Source organism: Gymnogyps californianus, chromosome 10 (genome assembly GCF_018139145.2).
Source record: "Gymnogyps californianus isolate 813 chromosome 10, ASM1813914v2, whole genome shotgun sequence".
NCBI lineage: Eukaryota > Metazoa > Chordata > Aves > Accipitriformes > Cathartidae > Gymnogyps > Gymnogyps californianus.
The window spans coordinates 25,675,059-25,698,082 of record NC_059480.1 but is presented as its reverse complement, the minus strand read 5'-3'; the positions used below and the strand labels follow the sequence as shown (position 1 = coordinate 25,698,082).

The 23,024-nt window shown below is 48.0% G+C and overlaps 1 protein-coding gene across 1 annotated transcript; it reads right to left on the bottom strand.

Moving 5' to 3' along the window:
- Positions 1-7,797: 7,797 nt before the first annotated feature.
- On the bottom strand, positions 7,798-10,671 carry SLITRK3 (SLIT and NTRK like family member 3). Its single transcript, XM_050902758.1, has one exon. The coding sequence runs from the start codon at positions 10,669-10,671 to the stop codon at positions 7,798-7,800; it is 2,874 nt and encodes a 957-aa protein (XP_050758715.1).
- Between the last annotated feature and the right edge of the window lie 12,353 nt (positions 10,672-23,024).

Here is a 23,024-nt window from a genome sequence, read left to right as displayed (position 1 = left end):
TGAACGATGACTGACTCTTTGCTTTAATCAATGCCTTTACTTATTCTCAGTGAGGGCTGCAGAACGAGGAGCCGATAGCTATGACTTGCCCTTTCTTTGAAGAAAACACTAACATAAACTGGATCTAAAAAATACCTTTACTTGCCATATTTCTTTGCTTGCCAATACTATCCACTTTCCAAAGCAGCCAGGTTTTTGGGTCACTGCAAGAAAACATAACAGAAGTGATGCCACAAGAAATGACGCTCTCTAATTAAGAAGAATGCATTAGCTATACATCTTTTTCAGCAGTGCTTTGATGCAGACTGATCAGATGTGCCCTTGCATGGCAGTTTAACAGCACCAGAGAAACTCCAGATGAGTTTTCTAAAGAACACAGAGACAAACTTTTAAACGGCCAGCATCCATTACTGACATCCAGTTTTTTAAAGTTATTCTTTCACCGAAACACTACAACATGATTTGTCTAAGTGCTCAGCACTCCCCTGCTCCCTGTGCCCATCGGACCGGTACCTCCAGTGGTATAGTACCCCAGGTACCTGATTACTCAGGGTGAGAGCTAATGGTGGAGCAGATTAGCTGGCCACATCCGACCCTGTAATCTCACTAATGGGAATTTCTTACATCGTCCTTTGAGTCAGACTGTCCTGGGCACTCTCAGGAACGAAAGGGCACAGCAGAGTGAATACATTTCAACTCTAAGCCTGAGTGGCCATTCCTACGCTCTTTTGAGCATAGCTCCTTCATGCTCCAAAGAAAAGAAAAGAAAGAATTAAATTTGAAAGTCCTATTAAAAAGGATTGTTTGATGAGAATTTTCACACTGCCATGTTTTCCTCTCTCCAGTCATACTCTGAATAAAATCAAACCAAACAATCATGGAACAAAAAGAAACCCCGTTAATTGCCTTGATCTGCAAAGCCAAAGCATCCAAAGTTCAATGACAGACTTCGATTCAAGGATTATTCAGATAACGGACATTTTATATATATATACACATATAATAACTTAGAGACCAAGTACAAAACCAAAGGTTTACGTAGCTTTCTAGAAAACTCATCTCAGTTCAGGATAGTTACTGTTGTGATAGACTGACTTCGTTTTAAACAAGTATGGTCTGCAAAAATATTAACAAATACATTCCTACAGTTCTTTAACATGTAAATCAGCTACTGTCTCCAGAAAAGCAACGTAAAGCTGAGGAAAGCAAGAAAAAAAAAACCCACTTTCCCACAATCAGTATACTAATGCACTTTAACATTTGGGGAAAGTCATTAACTTCAGATGAGATGGTCCCTGTAGGATAAAGACTCCCAAACCTTTCTTCTGCTTTTCCTTGTTGGTTTGTTTGGGTTTTTTTAGAATTAATGTTACAGGAGCCCCCACCAGCAATGGTGCCAGGTCCCACCATCAGCAGAAGGGATGGCAGTGCCATCAGAAGCAGCAGCACGTCTCACGTCTGTGCCAGTCCAGCAGTGATTTATCACAATTCAGGAACTCCTGCTTGAAATTATTCAAGCCCTACTGCAAAATCTCATCGCTACAGAGAACCTCCCTTACTGGCACAGTGCTACAACAACATGCCAAATTGCCATGCCACATGCCATGGACAGGAATATTCCTCCACAGTTAGTGGTATTTGTTTGTGTTCCCAAATACGGAGAGATTCGATGCTTGGCTAACCTAAAATATTTCTTCAGAATTCATAGAATATACAGGATATTGTTGAGAGATTTAGAAAATTCTAGTAGAAAAATAAAGATGTTAGAAAAAGTAAATGGACATTAAAGATTCAGTACATGACATATGACTGAGTTATTAATATTTTATATTGTGCTATGCCCTCTATTATTATCTATTCTTTTTAAGGCACCCAACATCTTAGTATTGCATATACATACTTCTTCATAACGTCTAAAAATAACCCCACACTTAAGACTGACATCCTTAACATTCAAAAATCTAAAGACTGATGCAACATCCACTACACAGATACTACCCAGTACGCCTGTGGGACAGGGAATTCCTATAGCAAGGCCAGTGGCTCCGCTCCTTCGAGCCTTCTCCCGTCATTTTTCCACAAAAATGAGCCATCTGACACTGTTCTGAAAACCACCACAATATCAACCAATTTAACAGAGAAAATGCCACCACAGGGGAGTGTTTCCAAATACTTTCACAGTGATCAAAGATAACCTACAAGTCTCACCCCAGTAGCCATGTGTAGCAAAGCTAATGCTTTCACCAGTAACCTCTCTAACTCCTCCAACAACCTAAACAAAAATGAAAATAGAAGTACATAAAAGTGGGAAACTATAAGGATCAAGCAAAAGACATTTTTAAAAAATGATACGAAACACAGTTGTCAGTGCCTGTGAATATTCTTGCTTTTAAAGAAAAAGATCATACTACTAAAGAATTTCCACATAATTTGCAATTGTTACATTAATAATCTTGTTGGCTAGTTGGTTACCTATGACATTAGGTCTAAACTCTGGTACCAATTTCCACGTTTCTTCAATCTGCTGAGGCGCACTCATATTTGTCTTTATCCGAATGCTCTTATTTTAAAATAAAAAGCGGTAAATATTGTTTGGTTAATTTGTGAATGAGGTCAATCAGAAAAATTACTCAATTGATAGCACAACCATTTTCTCTATACTGTTACTCATTTTATTCTGAAATAGTCACATGGAGTACTTGTCTCAAAATACTTGAATCCACTTGATATACATTGTAATTTTCTGAGATCAGACTTCGCTCTTCATTCAAGTCTGTTGACTAAAACTGAGCATTAATGTGGTATTTCATCGCTGGCTTCAAAGGAGCAGAATTAGGCCTCCAGTCTGTACCCACACAAGGGTTTGTTCCAAGCGCATTCCACTTCTTCCACTAGCTCAAACAGGCTTCAAATTGTGGCATAGCTACACTTGCCCAAATAAAACAGAAATGTTTCAAGAATTGAGAAAAAAAGATGTATTTCCACTCACATCAGCATTACAAAGTATTAAAAAATAGTGCATTTTTGTACAAAGAGCTGTTGTTAGTATGAAGAAGTTGTGAAACTACATATTGGGTGAATTTACTCTACATTTCTCCTATGGAAAAAACTGCATTGTACTGTATAACCCATACATAAAATCACTGCGAAACTCAGTTACGAGGAAGTCAGATTTAGAATCTAGTCTTGGAAACTCGGAAAATAGGAATATGCAATGTGCAGCAGCTTGATTTCCAAGTGTACATAAATCCACGTTGTAAAAGCAAATGCCTTTGGAAGAAGTGCAATTCTGGAACAAGTTCACACCTAAGTGGCTGGAGCATCGCCAGAAGTCATACCCTTTGGTTGAGTAATGTAGCTAAGCAATGAACTTCCAAACTTACGGCCAAATTCTACACACTTTTTTCACCTGAACATTTCTGTTATACCTAAAGCCAATTCATTATGCCTTATTCGTGCGAACAGTTCATGTGAAGTAGGTACTTGAACAAAGTAGAAGTAGCATAGCACTCACGAGCTACTGCTTGCTCACATTAGTGCTTCAGAAACGTAGAGCATTGCATATTGACGTTTTGTAGAGACCTCTCTGTCCTGTTGCTGTAGAAGTTTACAGCAGAGAACAGAAGTTGAACATAACTGCACATTTCTAGCTTAAAACCACATCATCTGTGATGACGTGCTCAAAAGTGGTTTTGTCTGGAAAGGTCTCTGTCAAAATCTTGAGCTACCACAGCTTAACTCACGTCCACTGAATCTCATAATAAATGACCTGTCTGTAATATTCGCCTGACTGGAGCAGTACAGGTCTTGGCTTGCTGCGATAGATGTTCAGAGATGGATCGCTTTCCAGAAGTCAGATTATTCTTCATACCATAAAAATTAACATCTTTCTCTCCCTATTGACACAGTCAAGAGATCCATGAAGCAATTTCCAAGTCTCAAACAAATCTTTTAACCCAGGTAGAATATGATGGTGACATCAATGACAATATCCAGGAAATAGGGAAGAGCACTGATAATTGAGCACCGTTATTATCCTTTCTATTTTCTTGTATGCAGTCATTACCGGCTACGACTGGGACTTACCTGGCCTTTTTTTCTTTTCCACCTGTAGGAAGAATTTCAATATGATCAAGGAGTGAATAAACCAAACACATGATGAAAGATTTGCTGCCAGGTTCTGAGCACTGCCACAAGCTGAACTGCTGAAGCCGATACGAGCTACTTGTTGTACAATAATGAAATAAGCTAAAAAAATATTTATTTATTTAAAATAGTATCCCATCAAACAGCTCCAGTGTAAATGCAGATCATTTGACTTTATTTGATTCCTTCCCAATATTATTAGCGCTACCAATAATACTGCTGATAATGATATAATTATCATTAATACTCCCTATTAATCAGGAGTAACCCAGGTTGAAGCATGTAAAGAGTCGCCCGTCACAGATCAGAGATGATGGATCCACTTTTGTTTCCTGCAGTGGAAAGTAATGCTGCCACCCACTCAGCCTCAGCTCAACACAATGAAATAGCGAAATAGAAGTCATCATAACACACATTAGATAGCACAGTTAAATATTGTCAACACTTCCAGGGCGAATCATCCCCAAATGATCCCAGTACACATGGAAGAGGAAGTTTCCTACACAAGGAAAGAAAAATAACTCAACGTAAGCCAAAAATTATCTCTTTTAATACAAAATTCCATTCTCATAGAACAAATTTATTTCCACTGAATAAATAGATTTCCTCACCATTCACGAGTGAGATTACTACCTATAGTTATGTTGAAATTCTCTTGCCTTTCTGCAGTTTAATTAAAATATAAACATTATTTGCAACTGGCTTTACTATATATGGATACAAGTATGAACACTTGGGGGTTTGATGACATTGCCAAATGTATACAGCACCACTCTCACTAGGGGTTGTACTTTAACCTGATTTATATAGCTCCACGCATTACTTGCATGTAGTCTTATCAATGTAATTATTACAATTATCGTAAGAAGGATCTGGCCTTTGCACTTTGATGTTTATTACTTTTAGCACGTGCATGCTCTTCTACTATCCATTAAAAAAAAAACCCAAATGAACAAACCCCAACGGATTAGAGCTGAAGGCAGTAGTAATAAAACACTGTCGACTCAACGGAGGGATCTGGGAACTTCAAACGCATAATATTTTGACCAATAATATGGAGCTGATGCTAGATTTACAGACATTTGGAGCTGTCCCTCCATCTCAAAACACATACAGCTACTACCAAGGCCGAGGAAATTACTTTTGTCGCACCCAGATACCTCTCCAAGACAGACTGACAAAAAAAGCCTGCAATAAGCATACTCGCTGAAGCCATAAATAGCGACGCTTGGGGTGAAAACAAGTATTCATGGTTTTATCTCCATTAAAACGCATTGTGCTGGGTGAAATCAAGTTGTTCCCCAAGAGGAAGGAAGGATAGCTGGGTCTGAGGTGACAGCACGCACGCTGTGTGCTCCGACAGCCTCTGCCCCGCTCCAGGAAGGGAACAGAGATCCTTAGTCCCCTAACAACCACCCGAGGACATGCGCTGGGGGAACACCTTTTTAACGCAGTGGGAAAAAAAAAATAATCGCAATTCACCTCGATAAATCACCGTTACCGCCGATCCGTTAAGACAAATGATATTTATAGATATATTTGCTATTTCTGTATAAAACTCTGTATTTGAAGGTCTTTAGGGTAGTGCCTCGGCGACACAGGCGCCCGGCTACGAGCTCTCCCCTTCGCGGCCCCGCCTGCCCCGGTATAAGGCGCCCCGGGGGGTACATTCAGCGGGGCGGGCGGGGGCCGGGGCCGGGGCCGGGGCCGGGGCCGGGGCCGGGAGCGGGAGCGGGGCCGGGGGCGTCCGGGCCTCCCCGCGCTCCCGCCGCGGCCGCCAGCGCTGGAGCTGCGGCGCCACCTGGCGGCCGCGCGGAGCCGCTGGGAGCCGCCACCGTCGCCACCGCCACCGTCGCCGGCCCGGCCCGGGGCCGCCGGGGCCAAGATAGCAAGGGGGGGGGGGGCCAAGATACCAACCGGGACCTTCCCGGGAAGGGAAATCCGATCGTCTTTGGTCTCGCTCCGGTTTCAGCGGGGAGCAAACGGCCGCGCCGGGGCAGCAGGAGCGGGGCCGCCCCGGCTGCGGGGAGGAAGGCCGAGTGACCGAAACCGTCGGGATCCTTTTCCAGATCGCTTCACCCTTTTCCAAAATGGAAATGCGCTTTAATTTCCCCCTCCCACCCCCCCTCTGACTGCTCGCTTCGCATTTCCTGCGAACAGGAGAACCATCGGCAGCAATGCCTCCCTCTGCTCCTGCAAGAAACGCCGCTCGAGGACGCGGTCTTAATTTTGCTGCCTGTTTTTAAATAGACGGGAACCGCCAGAAGTACAGTGCAACGCGGGAATACAGATTGTAAATCGGATTTTTAAAAGTCTCGGGTGGTATCTTGGCGAGAGAAGCTGTACAGGGTTTTCCTCTGTTAACATCACAGTGCATTGAACTGTTATTAATAAAATAGCTCTCAGGGTTAGGGTGGGGGAAGGAAATCTCAGTAGGGGGAAGCTGAAGTTTCAGGTTCAAGCTTTGTATTCCTATATATATATATATGGGTATATATATATATATATGCATTTTTTTTCAAAACGTTTTATTAGGAAAGCTATACCAGACGCATCACTGTACAATGATTAAACATTACCTTTACAATTTATATTCACTTGAAATTACAGAATAAATATATGCACATTGTTGTACCTTTGTGTGTGTGCGTGTGCGTGTATGTGTGTATGAGAGAAAACATTAAAAATGCTTCCTACAAAGCTGTTAGTGATAAGTGCCCAGTAGCTTTTTTTTGTTGGTTTTTTTTTGTTTGTTTTTTTTCCTTTTTCTGTATATTTGCATGTTGCTTTTATTAGGAAAAGTGCGGATGTCCTCCAAAAAACCATGGCGTCATGAGGAAGTGACACTGAGCATCCCCTAGGTGTGTGCGCCACGTGGTTACATCCTTTGGGCTGCTCGGCTCCGGGTGGCTTCCCCCAGCCCACGGGATTCCCCTCCGCGGCCAGCGGGACCCCCGCGCCCGCGCTGCGCGGCGGCGGGCGCTGCGCGGAGGGGCCGGGCTGGCGGCGGGGGTGGCGGGGAGGGTGAGGGTGAGTGTGCGTGCGAGGGAGGGAGAGAGACAAGAGTGAGACATTCGAGCAAGACCCTCCCCTCCCTTCCCTCTTGCAGTTTCCAGGCATGCAGCAAACTGCGCTCGTTTGCTTCTTTGCATTTTTTTTTTTTTTTTTAAATAAATGTACAGAATCTGTGCCATGATGGGCAAGAAGAAAGCAAGCCACAAAATGCCATCTTCCCTCCCCCTCCCCTCCAAGGGAAAATATAAAGGAAGTTTACTGCAACGCAAAAAAAAAAAAAAACCAAAACCCAACCAAACCAACAATAAAGAAAATAAGAGAAAAAGGAAAAAAAAAAAAAAGAAAAAAGAGAGAGAGACACACACAGAATTTACTTAATCAGGATCAATACAAAGATCCCCGATAATAATAATAATAATAATAATATACCTTAGACATGGCACAGTCAAAGTCTCAGTTTCAGTATAAAAAATAATGATTGATTAACATCTGCTGGCAAAAGTCTGCGAAGGCACTTCATCGATTAATGATCTGAGAACGGCCCTTCCCCGCAGCGCGCACATCTGGCGGGGGAGAGCACACAGCTGTATCCTCTACTCGCATGCGGCGGTGCCGGGGCGGGCGGCGGGGCGGCGGTCAGAACCGGTACGTGGTCTTCTCCAGGACTTCGAGGTAATCCGGCTTGGTTTGGAGTTTGGCCCTTAACTCGAGGTATTCGCTTGTGGGGGTTTGGTGGTCTGAGAAGCCCTTGCCGGCCGCGAAGAGAAGGGTTTCTTTGAGCCTGGCGTCCTGCTGGAGGTCCGGGTATTGCATGCCAGGGGGGTGGACGTGCAGTTCCTTCAGCTTGGGCACGGTGCCGTACAAGCAGTCCACGAAGCCCACGGCGCAGGGCGGCGGGCGGTCGCGGTCCCGCGGGGCGCCTCCCGCCACCGCCGCCGCCGCCCCCCCGAGCCCGCCGCCGCCGCCTCCCGCCGCCAGCCCGCCGCCCGCGGGGTGCTGGGGATGGACGGCGACGATGGTGTTGAGCTGCGAGCTGGAAACGGCCAGGCTCCACTCCTGCTCCTTCTCCAGCAAGGTGCGGTAGTTGGTGCCCGGCTCCTGCGCGGCGGCGGCGGCGGCGGCGGCGGCGTGGGCGAAGCGCTCGCCGCCGCCCCGCAGCAGCTCCGCCGCCTCCCCGACGCCGCCGCCGCCGCCGCCGCCCGCCGCCTCCTCCTCCTCCCGCGGCTTGTAGATGGGGTTGTTGCACATCTGGGTCACCGGGTGCGGGATGTAGTCGTAGACGTGGCCCGCCGGGGGCGCCTTCTCCGGGGAGCGCTCCCCCCCCCCCCCGCCGCCGCCGCCGCCGCTGCCGCCGCCGCCGCCGCCGCCCTCCTCGAAGAGCCGCGGGCAGCGCAGCGGCACGCCGCCCAGGTCGGCCGCCTCCGCCCGCGGGCCGCGGAACGGCAGCTTCCGCCGGCGACGGCGTAGCACGAACGCGAAAAGCCCGGCGGCGACCAGCACGGCGGAGAAAAAGAGGACGAGGAGGCTGAGGATGAGGACGGAGAGGGGCACGGCGGCGGCGGCCGGCGGCAGCTCATAGGCGGCGGCGCCGGTGGCGGCGGGCGGCGGAGGGGCGGCGGGGGGCGAGGCGGCGGCGGCGGCGGCGGCGGCGGCGGCGGGGCGGAGGGCGGCGGGGCAGAGAGCCGCCAGCTCCAGGGAGCGGAGGTCGCGGCGGGCCAGGCGCTCGGGGCTGGCGCAGAGCACCTCGCCCACCACGCTGACGGAGCTGAGCGCCTCCAGCCACTGCTTGAGGGGCACCAGCTCGCAGGTGCAGTCCCAAGGGTTGAGCTTGAGGTCGATCTGGACGATGGCGTGGAGATGCTCCAACACCCCGGCCACCGGCAGCGCCAAGAAATGGTTGTTGCGCAGGTTGAGGCGGGCCAGGGAGGTGCCGGCGAAGGCGTCGGTGGGCAAGGTGCGGAGCAAGTTGTCGTTGAGGAAGAGGAGCTTCAGGTTGGGCATGAGGCTGAAGGCCGCCGGCTGGATTTCCCTGATCAGGTTGTACTCGAAGTACAGGTAATGCAAACTCTGCAGGCCCCGGAACATGCCCGGGGTGAGCCGCTCGATGTCGTTGCCGTTCAGGTACAGGCTCTTGAGATTCGGCAGGTTGATAAAAGCCCCGTCCTGCACGTAGGAGATCCGGTTGTTCCCCAGGTGTAAGAGATCCAAGGAGGAAAAATTCCAGAAATCGGAGCGGTAGATTTTCTGGATCAAATTCCCGCTCAGGTACAGCTTCTTGGCGTTCAAGGGCCTGGGCAGGAGCTCGGAGATGTTGTGAAACCCTCGCTCCTTGCAGTTGACCGTCAGGCCCAGGTCGTTGATGTGCAAACTGCAAGAGCACCCGGTCGGGCAGATGATGGGGATGGGGGGCCGGGTCTGGTAGGCAGCCACGGGCGGTTGGTTGGGCCCAGGGTACAGGCCGCGGGATGTCGGGGGAGGCCGGGGCGCCCTGGGCTGCTTGGTGGGTTTGGGCTGCTTATTGGAGGTTTTGTACTCAACAGAGGAAGCGGTGAAATGGAAGGAGGACAGCATGGAGGAAGGCTTCGTAGGCCACGCGTTCTCCTTGCTGGACGACAGCTGAGGGATGCCCAGGCTGGCTTCCACCTCGGAGTCGGACAGCATGGGGCAGAGCTTACTTCTTTTGATTTCCCGCAGGTCCTTCCCGTGGAAGTGGAAGGGGGTCTCACAGGTGATGTCCCCCACCAGGGCGGTGTAGGGGATGCGCTCCAGCCAGCTCTTCAGCTGCACGATCTCACACGTACAGTTCCACGGGTTCTCCTCCAGCTGGATCTCCATCAGGCTCCTGCCAATATGGTCCAACATCCCACGGTACGACAGGACTTTTAGCCGGTTCCCGCGCAAGTCCAAGTGGGTTAAGGACACAGACTTAAATAAGTTGGTGGGAAGCATGGGGATAAGATTGTCATTTAGGATAAGGACCCTCAATTTACTTAGGTTTCGAAATGCCCCGCTTTCAATCCGTTTAATGACATTGTAATCTGCCTGCAGATATTCCAGACTTTCCAAACCCAGGAAAGTGTCGTTCCTGAAAATGTCCAATTTGTTTTCGTGCAAATACAACCTCTTCAGAACTCGGAGCCCGTTAAAAGCCCCCGTCTGAATGTCCTGCAGTGCATTGTTCCCAAGGTTAATGGACACAGCATTGTTCAAGTGAAGAAAACTGTTGGTGTACAATTTCCTCATGGAATTCCTCTGCAGATAAAGTTTAAAAGGTCTCGACCACGACTCTGTTATCTGACTAATATTTATAAATCCTTTGTTGTCGCAATGTATATGGAAAAGGCTCTCCTTCACTTCACAGTAACATGGATCAAAGCAGGGCTCATCGAGTTCCTCCGAGTCCTCTATCAAGGGAATTGGTGTAGTCCATGCTAGAGCAATTGTGCTTAGAAGAATTATCCACAACATCCTCCCTTTATGAAGCGTCTCTGCCGTGGAAGGTTTCATCATTTGTTGATGTTTACAAAACTGCAACGGGAAGAAAAATGCAGATTTCAGTATTTCTGTCCTGCCCTGCTCCCTTTACTAAGCCCCTACCTGCTCGACTTGCGTTAGGCTCCTGGAAAGTTCAGCAATTGTTGGGCAGACGTTCACAACCAACTCTAGGAGTGTCGGATGGGCGAGCCTTGCCCTGATTTATACTTAAGAGATGTTAGAAGGTTTAATCACGCGATAGCAGCCTCCCTTATCCCCCCCCTTTGGTAAATGCCACCTATAAAGAGGACAGCACATGCAGACCCACACAGCAACATGAGCACACAGGCTGAACGTGTTGCGTCTTTACATGTTTTCCACCGTAGGGCCAGTGTTTAGAACTACACGTATTTCATACTTGTTTGCAATTTTAGCTTCGTAGCCATCATAGCCCGTATTGACTACAGGGGGAAATACCAGTGGGTAGATTTCTCCAGTGTCGCACTACATCTTTCATACATGCAAACTCCCAAAGTTATTGAACCTCAATCCTTGAATCTCTCTCCCTCCCGGCTCAATATATGCCATACGTAAGTTCAAAGGAATGTGCCAGGTTTGCTGATGTCCCTGGCAAAACGGTTCCCTTCAGAAATCCCCACGGTACCTTTAAAATAGTAAATGGTTAACAACCCTGATTTAAAAGAAAATCTTCCCCTTTCAAATGCGCCAATGAATTAATGCAACCGGTATATTATCAGATAAATACATACCACATATTAGTCATTTTAGCTGATTAAAGCATTTAGAGATGATTAATCTTTCTAAAGCACATGCCCATGCGATCAGCAGATCTAAAGGGAAGTGACAGCTGAGGAGGCACCCAGGACTGCGAGGCTCAGCCTGCCTTGGGGTAGGGTATTTTGTGCCCCCTGGACCAAGCAGGATACCCGGTTAAAAAGCTGAAAGTGGAAGAAAAAACACCTTGACACTTACCAGCCGATAAATTATCTATCCTACTATATATGTTTCCGAATGAAGACACCATTCTTCTCCAATCAGATGCAAATAATACTGTACTAATGAGATGCAGCTCCTTCAACATATGGTTTCCCCCTTCCTTTCACCAGATATTTTAAATGTATGGGCACAGAGAAATGCTAAGGATGGTAATAATAACGGCGGTGATGCAGCCTTCCTTGAATCACTGAAATGCCCATTAGAATTATTCGGAGCGATCATTGCTTTTAGCCTTAATCTTTCAATAGAAAAGGTCCTTTTTGCCTTCCTCGTGTAAGAACTAGAAAATTTTGCCCCCCATCCACAAACTTAAGAGCAGAAAGATGCATTTAGGGGAGAGAAATGCCAGAGGAACAGAAATCCTTAGGATCAACTTGCAAATGAAACCCTCCCCTGTGGGAAAGAGGAGATGGTTGAAAGCACGAAAAGAGAAATACCCTCTGCAATTAAAACCAGCATCTAATTGGGAAGAAGGGAGAGAGATGAGAGCTATATTGCAGTATCAGTCTCTCTGTCTCCTTTGCAAAATATTAGCCACTTAAGTTCTTTCTCTTCTGCAAGGGCTGTAATAAAAAATAAAAAAATAAATAAAGAGGATTATTATATCTTCTTTTTGGAAGAGGGGGTGTCTTTGACCCTAGGCGGAAACAAAAGGATCCAGAAAGGTTGTACTTACCGGTTTGCAGGAGAGATTTTAGCACATCGTTACAAAAAAAAAAGAGGGGAAGGGGGAAAAAAAGCTCGAGTTTAAAGATTGCTGGTTTCTCTCTGTCTCTCCCTCTCTGTGTCTCTCTCTCTCCCTCTCTCTCTACTCCTGCTGAAGCTGAGGCAAAAGGGAAAAAAAAAAAAAAGAAGCAAAAAAAAAAAAAAAGAAGCAAGCCTGAGACGTGCTGGGAATGCAATGAGCCCCTCAATGATCTTCTTTAGGATGCAGAGCTGCTGTTTGGCACACTCAATGGAGGAGGGAGGAGAGGGGCTGCTGCAGGCTCCAGCGCCGCCGCCGCCGCCGCCGCCTTCTCCGGGCACCGGCAGCGCGGAGCGGGAGGGCTGGGGCGCGGCGGAGGATCTCGGGCTTCTCTCCTTCTCCGTGTGTGTGTGTGTGTGTGTGTGCGTGTGTGTGCGTGTTTGTGTGTGTGCGTGTGTGTGTGGTGGTGTTGTTGCCCTGGATCAGGCTTTTCCACGTCATGAAAATGAGCTTCAAGAAGGGGAACAAATGAAGGGGGCGCGCTTGGCACCAGGTCGGGGGCGCGCATTTGGGAAGCCCTGACTATACATTTTTTTTTTTTTCCCCCTGCCTTTTTTAATTTTTTTTTTTTTTTTTTAAAGAGGGAAGGAGGGGGCTGGTTGGCGGAGAGGAAGGGAAGTGGGAAACGAGCAGATGGGGGAGGAAAAAACCCAAGAAGAATCAGAGAGGAAAAAGCCGCCGGGATGGGTCACAATTTGCACACACCCCCCTTCCTTAAAAAAAAAAAAAAAAAGAGAGAGAGAAAGAAAGAAAAAAAAAAAAGCCCAACTCTGGAGGAAATCAAAGATGCTCTGACTGCAAGCGCCAGCCGAGCTGCCGGGGCTGCGGCGGAGAGCAGCCCCGTGGGCCCCGGCGAGGGGCGGCGGTGTCCCGGCCCGGCCGCCCCGGCTCCCCCCGCCGCGCACCCCTGCGCCGCCAGCGCCTCCTCCGCTCCGTCCTCCTCTCTCTCTGTCTCTCTTTCTCCCCTCTTGTCCCGCTGCCCGGCCGCGGCTCCAGCCTCCCAGCCTCTCCAGGATCCGGCAGCCTCCCTCCCGCCACAGAGGCAAAGCCAAAAACCTCGGGGGAGAGACCCGGCACCTTGCGCATCCTTCCACCGCGGAGTGTGCGCGGAGGCGGAGGGCCGCGCCCGCGGAGGGCAGCGCCGCCGGCCGGTATCTGCCCGCCCCGGGAGCCGCAGGCAGGTAACGGGGCTGCGCGGGGAGGAGGGGGGTTGGGGGGGTGGGGGGTGGCCCGCGGGGGGCGGCGGATCCGCGGAGGGGAGCGCAGCGGGAGGCTTGCGCGGGTTCGCCCGTGGCTGAAAGTTGACGGGCGAGATGCGCCGAGGGGGCGGGGGTTGGGGGTTGGGGGGGGGGGGGGTGTCGGGCTCTGCCTCCCCCAGGTCGCACCCCCTCCGGGAGGGAAGGGCTGCGGGCAGGGCAGGGAGGTGACCCCCGCGATGCCTCTTGCATCCCCGCCGTCCGCACCCGTCCGCACCCACGCACACCCGTGCGCACACACACACACACACACACACACACACACATCCCCCAGGCACGCACACCCGTGCACACCCATCCCCGGGCACGCATATGCGCGTATCTCCACGCACAGCGGGGCCGAGAGGCTGCGCGCCCCGCGGGAACCGGGTAACTCCCCGGGGCAGCCCGCAGCACCCCCCGCCCGCCCCCGCTCCCCGTTCCCGGCCCCCGCCTTGAACCCGAACTCCCCTTCCCACATGCCCGGGGTCACTCGGCCGGGAGGAGACTTAACTGGAACCGGGGCTCGGCAGCAAAAAGTTGACGGGCAAAGCTGCGGGTGCGGGAGGGAGAGCCCGGGGGGGCCGCGGCCTCCCGCCGCCCCGACGGCGCTCTCCGCGGGCAGGGGCGCTGCCTCCGCGCCCGCGGACATGCACCATCTTGCCCAGCCTCCGAAGCTCTCCTTCACCGCTGCAATATGGACGCACCGCTCCCTCCTAATTAAATTGCTGCATCATTCATTTTCTGACGCGGGAGCAACATGGGGTACCAGCAGGCAACATGCACCTGACACCCCCCTTTAAAAAAGGGGGGGGGGGGCGGAGAAAAAGGGCGAAAGGGGAAATCGCGACAGTTTGTTCTTGTAACAAGCTCGCACAGCGGCTTTAGCAGCAACTCAGGGAGGCGACCTATGCATACTCCCCCCCCTTGCACCCCGCTGTGTTGCGGGGGGGAGCGAGCTGCACCCCCCGATGCCGGGCCGAGCGGCAGCGGCCGGCGCTGCGCTCTGTGAGGGCAGGGCCGATGTGCCCGGGGGGGGGGGGACCTGCAGCCATCCTGCCCCTGCCCTTGCACTGCCGCTACCCCCGGCCGGCAACTTTCCGAAATGCCACCGAATAACGCTCGTCATCCTTTCCAGGGCTTCTGCCTTCAAGTTTTGCAGATGGGCTGGGGAAGAGAGGAGGGAGGGCGGCGGGGCGGGGGTTGCGGGGGGGGGGGGGGGTGGGCTGGCAGGGGGATGGCCCTTGAATGTAAATCGGCGAGCGCTGCAGGGTTCCTCGGGGATGGCAGAGTCCCCGCCGGATCCCCCGCTGGCAGGCAGGGCTGGCTGCAGGTCCCAAGGACACCCCGGGGGCTCCCGGCCCGGCCCGGGAGGCTGCGCTGCCCACAAGCCCGTGCCCTCGCCTCCTGCTCGGCTGTCACACAGGGCAGCCCCCGCGGGATGCCCTCGGGGGAGGGAGGAGGGATGCCGGCCCTCACCTCCTGCTGGCATCCTTTATGCGTCCGACGGTTTCGCAGCGGGATGAGGAGGAGATCTTAGCTCGCCAGAGAGGCGGCTCTCCCTGGGTTTGGCCGGGTTGAAAGACCTGTGTCCCCTTGTGCCCCCCAGCCAAGAGACAGAAATCACCGCGGGCCATTCCCCCACATCTCCCTCCAGCCAAAGCAGCTCGCAGCCTTTCCTTCTCTGCTCGTTTTGTCGACACAACCTGCTGAGAATAGGATCAGTGTGAGTGTGATTGGCAGGAGCTCTGGCTAAGGGTACGGCGGACTGGTGTAACCAAGATTAGGACGTCACTCGGTCATTAATAATAATAATTATTATTGGCAAGTGAGCTGTTTCCTTGCAAAACCCTGTCCTGGAGCTGTGGAGTCAGTGAAGATGCATGTCATCTGGGTGGGAGGCTGGCAAGTGCCCTCCTGGCTGCCTCTTCCCAGCCTTAGTTGTAATTACTGAAATGCACCTTTTCCCCCCTGACAGCCTTGTGAAAATAAGGGAGGGAGAAGCCACGGATAACTTTTGTGACAAATTAGAAAGGGATACTTGAACAATTATTGTACCTTTCCGAAAGTATCGTTACGTTTCCACTGGAGGCGACCATTCCCCCCACTGCAGTCATTGCAACGCAGTCATTTAATGCTTCATTCAGCCTGCAGTGTAAACCAGCCCCTTCGCTTTCTAATAGAAGTGGCAATGGTTGAAAGAAAGAGGGAGTTTTCTACCAAAGCTCGCCCTGCCTGTCCAGAAAGAAATATTCTGATCTTTAATAATCTCTTCTGTCTCGAGCAATCTATGGTAAGGGCAAAAGCAATAAATAGTGCAAGGGCAAGGGAAACTCTCTTGTAATTATTATAGATGGGAGCTGCTTCCTGGCTCTCTATATTTTGTTAAAGCTAGGGAGTAGTTTAGAGGTTCTGGATCCGAGCGTTGAAAGGTTTTAGATACAGCCAGTGCCTGGGTTCCAGCTGCTTTTCTGCCTAAAAGCCCCGGCAAAACCAGCTCCTGCCATGCACTCGCACCCAGCTCACCGCACGCCAGCGGCAAGGAGCAGGGATCGCCTCGAGCTGCCATTTCTCGGGGCGGGTGAACATGTGGGAACCCAGGGGTGGGGGGGAGACCAGAGAGGCACGAGCGGGCTGTGATGCTGATTAATCCGTGACGCAAAACCCACATGCACTTGCTTGGGAGAGCTGCCAACCGGGTGTTCCAGGGAGAGATGCTCGTGTGCCCCCGCCGGGGTGCAGGGCAAGGCCCGCGGCTCGGAGAGGGCTTCCCGCGGGGCACCCTGCCTTTGGGGGCCTTGTCAATGTAACGTGGAAATCTTTGAATTAGGAGGAAAGGCCGGAGCGCTGGGCTGTGGAAAATACAGTGCTGTAACTCTCCAGCACGCAGAGAGTGGTCCTGGGCAGAAACATTCATAGCTGCAAAGGCTGAAAGAGGCAGACGTCTGATAACGCCGTTAGTCTGCCTGGGCTGGGCTCAAAGCTGAGCCTCGCGGAGCAAGGGCCTAAAATTCCTTCACTGGTCTGGTGACCCCTCTTCTGTCCGCGTGAGATTTCCATTTGTCTGATGTGTTCAGATAAATATATTTAAAAGTGAGATTCCCCCCCCCTTCCTTTTTTTTTTTAAAGACTCTTTCAAATATTCTTGGTTTTGTGTATTACGAATTGTTCAAACTGAGAAATTTTAGTGGTTTTGAAAATGTTGACAGAGGAAAATCAGAAAAGAGAATCTTCTCTGCATAGCAGTTAATGAAGCAGTTTATGAGGCTTAACTTTTCTTTTTGCCTCTCTGTTACTTAGTTCATTTATCAAACAGACAGACAGAGAAACAAAATTATCAGGTGGAATTTACCTACAGTCCTTCTTTGGAAGAGAATATTTCCGTTAAAATCTATGCCATCTTGTGCCAGTACTGTTTTAGGGACCATGACCTCTCTTGCTATTCTATCAACAGTCCAGACTCCTTTCAAGGGGAGCCGAATTTGATGCAGAGGGCTGTCCTGTCCCCCTCCAGTCAATGCAAAGGTGTCATTGACTGCTGGAGGATCACATTTGGACCGTGAGAACTCGGGCCAAGGCTCAGTCCTTCTTTTGACTTCAAGGGGAGCCGCAGGAGGCCCTGAGGTACCTTCAGCCTGTTACTGGTTGCTCAGCTGAAGGCTGGTATCCTTTTCTCCATACAGTCCTGGTATTGGACACGCCATATATAAGTACAGGCACAGATTATTTGAACTGCATAAGCATTGGTGAATACACATGAAATGGGGGAAATGTAAGAATTTTAAACTGGGCTTTTCCAGCTGGAATCCTTCGGGCTGGAGAGCTTCTTACGTCAAACTGATGCTCCTAGCCACAATTCTTACTGTTACTCACCTCATTATCAGTTATCTATTATCCTATGGAATAGCTGTTGATTTTTCCCAGGGCAGTTATATCCACTAAAACTGATGCATTATTTTTAGATGAAGTTAAGAGATAACAATGCACCGAATTATATTATCATGGACTACTTCTAATGTAAAGGTCCTCAGCTACTTTAAACTCAATAGGACACTGAAGCTGTGCAGAAACCCCAGCCGTGCCCTCAGTAACAAGCTCTATGTAATTGGTTTTTACTCATGGGATTTTTTTCAGCAGAGAAATTTTGCCCAGTATTTGATGATATGTGTAAATATTAAAAAGAAAGGAGGAAAGAACTAATGGGTAGTATTAAAATAGAACAGCAAATACCAGCAAATCATAAGTGCAGTATTTTTAATGGATTGTTATTAAAAATAAAAGAGAAAAGTAGGCAAAATAAAAGGGAGTTTTTAATGGACAAAATTGACAGTTCTGTTATCCTCACCGATTCCTGACATTTCAAGATCAGTTTTTTATCTAATGATTCAACAGCCTTAAATATTTCCTTCTAGTAAATCAGGCACAGCTATAGCTTTTTTCCCACCTCGGGCACGTAAGCCTGCGTTTTTTTCTAAATGTGCTGATATTTATTATAGCCACTGTCAAAAAACTTCGCACTCCACTTATATATGAGCTTCTCTTTGGCCTTTATTAGAATGATATACAGCCATGGTTAGGCATGCACAACTTCCTTTGACAGCAGCCAGAATTTCATGTGTGGATCAAAGGTAGAATAATTCCCTTAGGGTGATCTCTTCCCATCCGAACTACAGAATTATGAGCTCTGCTCCAGTGCAGAGAGGGGCTTCTTCAGCTCTTCCCATACGTCACATAGGCAATTCTGCAGCCATACAGCCGCATCCTCCTTCATGACAATGTACTGCATCGGTTTTAAGCTTTTTTTTTCAGTGGAGAGACTTATTTTTACCTGGTAGCACAAGTACAGGTTCTGATGTCCTAAATGAGGCTGAACACGGACCACGCAAAGGAAGAACATGGACTTGAAACTGTGGTTTCTAAATCTCTCCATCCATTGCCCAAAGACCCCAGTGTCAAGACACAGACCTTCAGATGATAACTACTTTGTTGCTCCAATAAGAAAAATCTTAGATAACGCAAAAATAGTGTTTGAATTCTCTTAGCTGAAACACTTGTTGCAGAATAATCGTTGTGGTGTATTTTTACACATACGCACTCTGCATGTAAACGTTTTCTTTTGCAATTCCTGGTTTGCCTCGCTTGGTTTTCTTTTCACCTTGTGGGCTAATCTTACGTACATCCCGGTTCCTTTATTTTGTCTGGGCACACGAAAATGGAGACTACCCTACAGCACGCGCTGTAAGCAACAGCATGGATTTTCAGGGCATCTGGATTTAGAGTTGCCAGAATTAGAAACATGAGCCCGACGAGATCATGCTAGGGCAATTCCCCAGTACTGGGCCATAAAGCCAATCAATTTAAAATGTAATAGAAGGCACTATTACTGCACTGAATTCTGCGTGAAGGAAGGCACTTACTGCTCGTTTGGAAAGAAAAGCTCATATTCTAAATTGCTTTTTAGATCAGCGTTGATCCTACTTTTAGTGATGTCAACGGTGACACTTCCGTTCAGTCCAGGGGTGCCAGAATTTTCCGTTTGCTGTTAACTACTTCTCCTCTTCCCCCTCTCCGCCCTTTCCTAAGCTCCCTGTCAGCACCGCTCCTTGCAGTTCCTCTTTGAGGACAGTTAAGACACAGAGATAGACCTTATCGTTCAGCTCAGAGGCAGCAAGATGGATAGTCATTTTAATCTCTTAGAAAAAGTAGTTCAACAGTTGTGGAAGAGATGGTGAGAATGATGTCTTCTCTGCTCTTGCAAGTCTCGCCCTCCTTTCTTTTTGCCACTGATGACACAAGTCTTATAGTAGCCCCTAGTTACAAATAAGAGGTGATCTTTCATCCTAAATGGGCTCAGCTATGAAGTTCAAGACGAGCTGACGCACTCCGATTTCAGTTACCCGTAATGAAAGCAGTGGACTAATGTATGTCTGTAAAAATGGTGAAAGAGAATTGGGTCTTAAACTCGCCGATCTTTTCTAACATGCAATACTGTATTACTTGGGTTTCTGGTCCATGATGCATTAACACATTAGCCTGCACTTAAGATATTATTTTTATTATGCTAGCATTATTAAATGGTGAGAGACAGAATCAGCTAAAGTACCCAAGTGTGTCTTCCTCAGCCTTCAGCTCCAAACTGACCTCTGGAGAGGCGTTGCTCTCCGTCTTTCCCACCAGCCAGGGAAGGAGGCGGCTGTCCTTCTGGCTTCTGAGGCAATGGAAATCAGCATCAAAAATTGAGTAGTGTGGCTATCCCTTCTATGCAGTAGTTCCCCGTTTCCTTGTCTAGTATCATTTTGTACAAGAGGGAAAAGCTGAGGAAAATAGCTGTTTTTCATTTTTCAAATACCGAGATAGGTCTTCTCTGTTGAGTTTTTTGCCATTTTATATAATACCAAATTTCTTTTGCAAGGAACAGTGGGAACCACCATTTCTGATCGCTACATCCAGACAGTTATTACATGTAGATGTATGAGGAGGATCAGAAGTCGAGAAAGTAAGACCTGTGAGGAAAGAGTAGATCAGGACTGTTCTAAACGGAAGAGTAGGAGGAACATGGTAATACTTTTGAATTATACAAAAATATGCTGAAAAATAAAGGGAATACTTTGTTCTCTACAAATAGCATCAGAGAGGGAACAAGAAATTGGTCTTAATTTGTAGCTAGAAAGATTTATGTCAAATATCAGGAAGATGTTTCCGATGGTGAGGATGGCAAAGACTGGCTAAGGAGGTTGCAGATCCTCTGGCATAAGAGGCCTGTAAAAAGGCGGGTGAGGTTCTGTGTCAGGAATGTCAGAGGGCCATTCCTGTGGCCCAGAGATGGATTAGGTGATCCCCTGAGCATCCTCCAAACCCTCCATTTCTGTGATTGTTCATGTCGAAGGACAAATTGTTTGTGATCCTATACTATACCCCTTAAAATATATATATCCTCATTAAATACAGTAGGAAAATTTAATAAAAACCAGATTTGGAACCAGATTCCAATAGAAACAATGACATAAAAAAATGAATGTGAAAGAACTGAAGGTTTCTAAGTCAACAGTATATGCATGTCTGAGTTACATACTGAGCATTGTATATCCAAGCTCTGAACTCATGCAATTGCCTAAAATCATAATCTTGGAAGTATATGTATATGTATATATGTATACACAAACACACCCATGCATGCAAACCTACATCCTTGGATGATTTTATGTATCTTTAATTTTTCAAGGTTCTTGTGTTTAGGGTTTTTATTTTCTATTCATTTTCTATCTTTCTGTACCATCCATCTATCTCCAGTTGGCTAGCTAGCTAGAAGTATCAGCTGCTCGGTAGTCACCTTCCAGAAACTGGAATTTTAGGGAAAATCTCAATATAAGCAGATTTACAAAAAGCTCTGAGAATTGGGATTCCTGAATATAGATAGAAATCTTGGGTATTAGTGTAAGAAGGACAGTACCATGTTGTAATGTAAAATCTGTAACAATACTCAGCATTTCCTAACCACCTTTATAGTATTAAACATTAACAGTTTCAAAGAGTGCAAGGAAGGCTTCCTTTTAGCTGTTGATTTAACTAGGCTTAAAATCCAATGAATAAATTGTGCATAGTTCATCAGCTTGTGGGGTGCACAGTGCCTACACACCAAATAATAAGCTACACATCCCACTGTGAACAGTTTATGGCCAAAAGACTGCAGGAACACCACTGTGGAACTGTCAAAATAAGACATGTAATGGACTCATAAATGAAATGAATGGATATTGGTTTAAAATCAAGCCCATAAATATGTGTCACACCTGTCCTCTGGGTGGTCAGCAGCAATCAAGCTGTTATATTCTGAACGTATTTTCAAGCTGATGCTGTCTGATTTGTCCTTCTTTCCTTGCTGAGCGATATCAAGGAATAAAGTGAAAGACCTAAGTGATACGGTGCCATTGCAAAGGCTGCAGCCAAGGTGACGTTAATATATCAAGGTAAATATACAACGGACCCATGAAAATTCGAGGCTAATTATGTTTTACTGTGTTAACCCTTTTAGGGAAAAAAAGAAAAATCAACGAAAGTATGTTTACCGCAATGGTTTTCACCACCCAGCAAGCTTCTGCACTTTCCCACAGAGGTTACTGTGAATGCGGAAATAGTCTAACATAAGGATTAATAATAATAATAATTTACACGGTGGGAGTGCCAAGGATTCCCTCCGTGCAAGGTACTGTATGAACAAAAAGCTGTAGACAGAAAAGCTTCTGACCAGTGACCAAGGTGTGTGAACCTACTTGTGATCATTCCTCTTCATACTTACAACTCTGTCTCAGTGCATAATAAATTCAGCTAAATTCTTAGTATAGTTCTCCCAAAGATTGCTAATTTTAACAGGCGGGTTTCATTATTTTTCTAAATAAGCCATAAAGGAAGAGCCAATAGTTGATGCCTCTCTACAAAAGGTCCCGAATAATCACCTAACTGGTTTCAAGGTTGTATCCCGTCCTGCTAAATCAGGCACTTCTTTCAGCAACTGCTTAGGGGAGCCCACCGGCTTAGGGACTTTGTGTGCTTTTCAGTGCGAAATCTTTTTGTTTGTTTTCTTGCTTATTTAATTCTTAAAGATAGTATTATTAAGTTGTTAAATTGCACTGTTTAAAATGTAGTCTTATATTTTGCCATTTAAGTCATCTAGGGAGAATCCCTTCCTGCTGAAGCCATTTGGGGCCAGCCTTACATAACCGCTATTGAAGATTCCCTCAAACTTTAACGATTTTCCAACTTAAATACACAAGGTAGGCAAGGCCCTTTGTAACTCCCTGCCAGAACGGTTTTACTGCCGAACTGCATCACTGCCACATTCGTGTTACTCCTGACCTGTAGTGCACGCGGGTCCTACCAGGGCCAACACTGGACATGGAAGCAGGCAATTGCCCAACGCACACAGGTAGCAAAACGACTCTATTCCCGCCTCTCCTTGCTCTGCGGCGTCTTGAAAAATCTGATTTTTGCTGCTGGTGTAAGATATCTAAGCAAGTGGAGAGCACAGGGACAGGGAGAGATGCTGTGGGTGCGTCTCACCCGCGAGTGGCAGAGCTGCACGTCTCCTTTTGGGCTTCAGACCTCCTGTCCCTTCCTGCCGCTTCTCCCCGCAATCACGGGCATCTCGCTTTTGCTCCTTGTGTTGACAGGTGTTGCTAAAAAACTACCCCGTAAATGTTAAAGTTTTCAGGTTGTCAAAGGGACATCATCAATATTGTCCAGGTAGAGACTGATTTTTTAATTTTTTTTTTTAAATATATGACTGAAACATACCGTAGTGCTAAACTGGATTAAAACATGAAAGCAGCAGAAGGGCAAAACTGCCGAAAAATCTTACAAAAAGACACGCATTGTCTGATTTTCTGGTGTGCAGT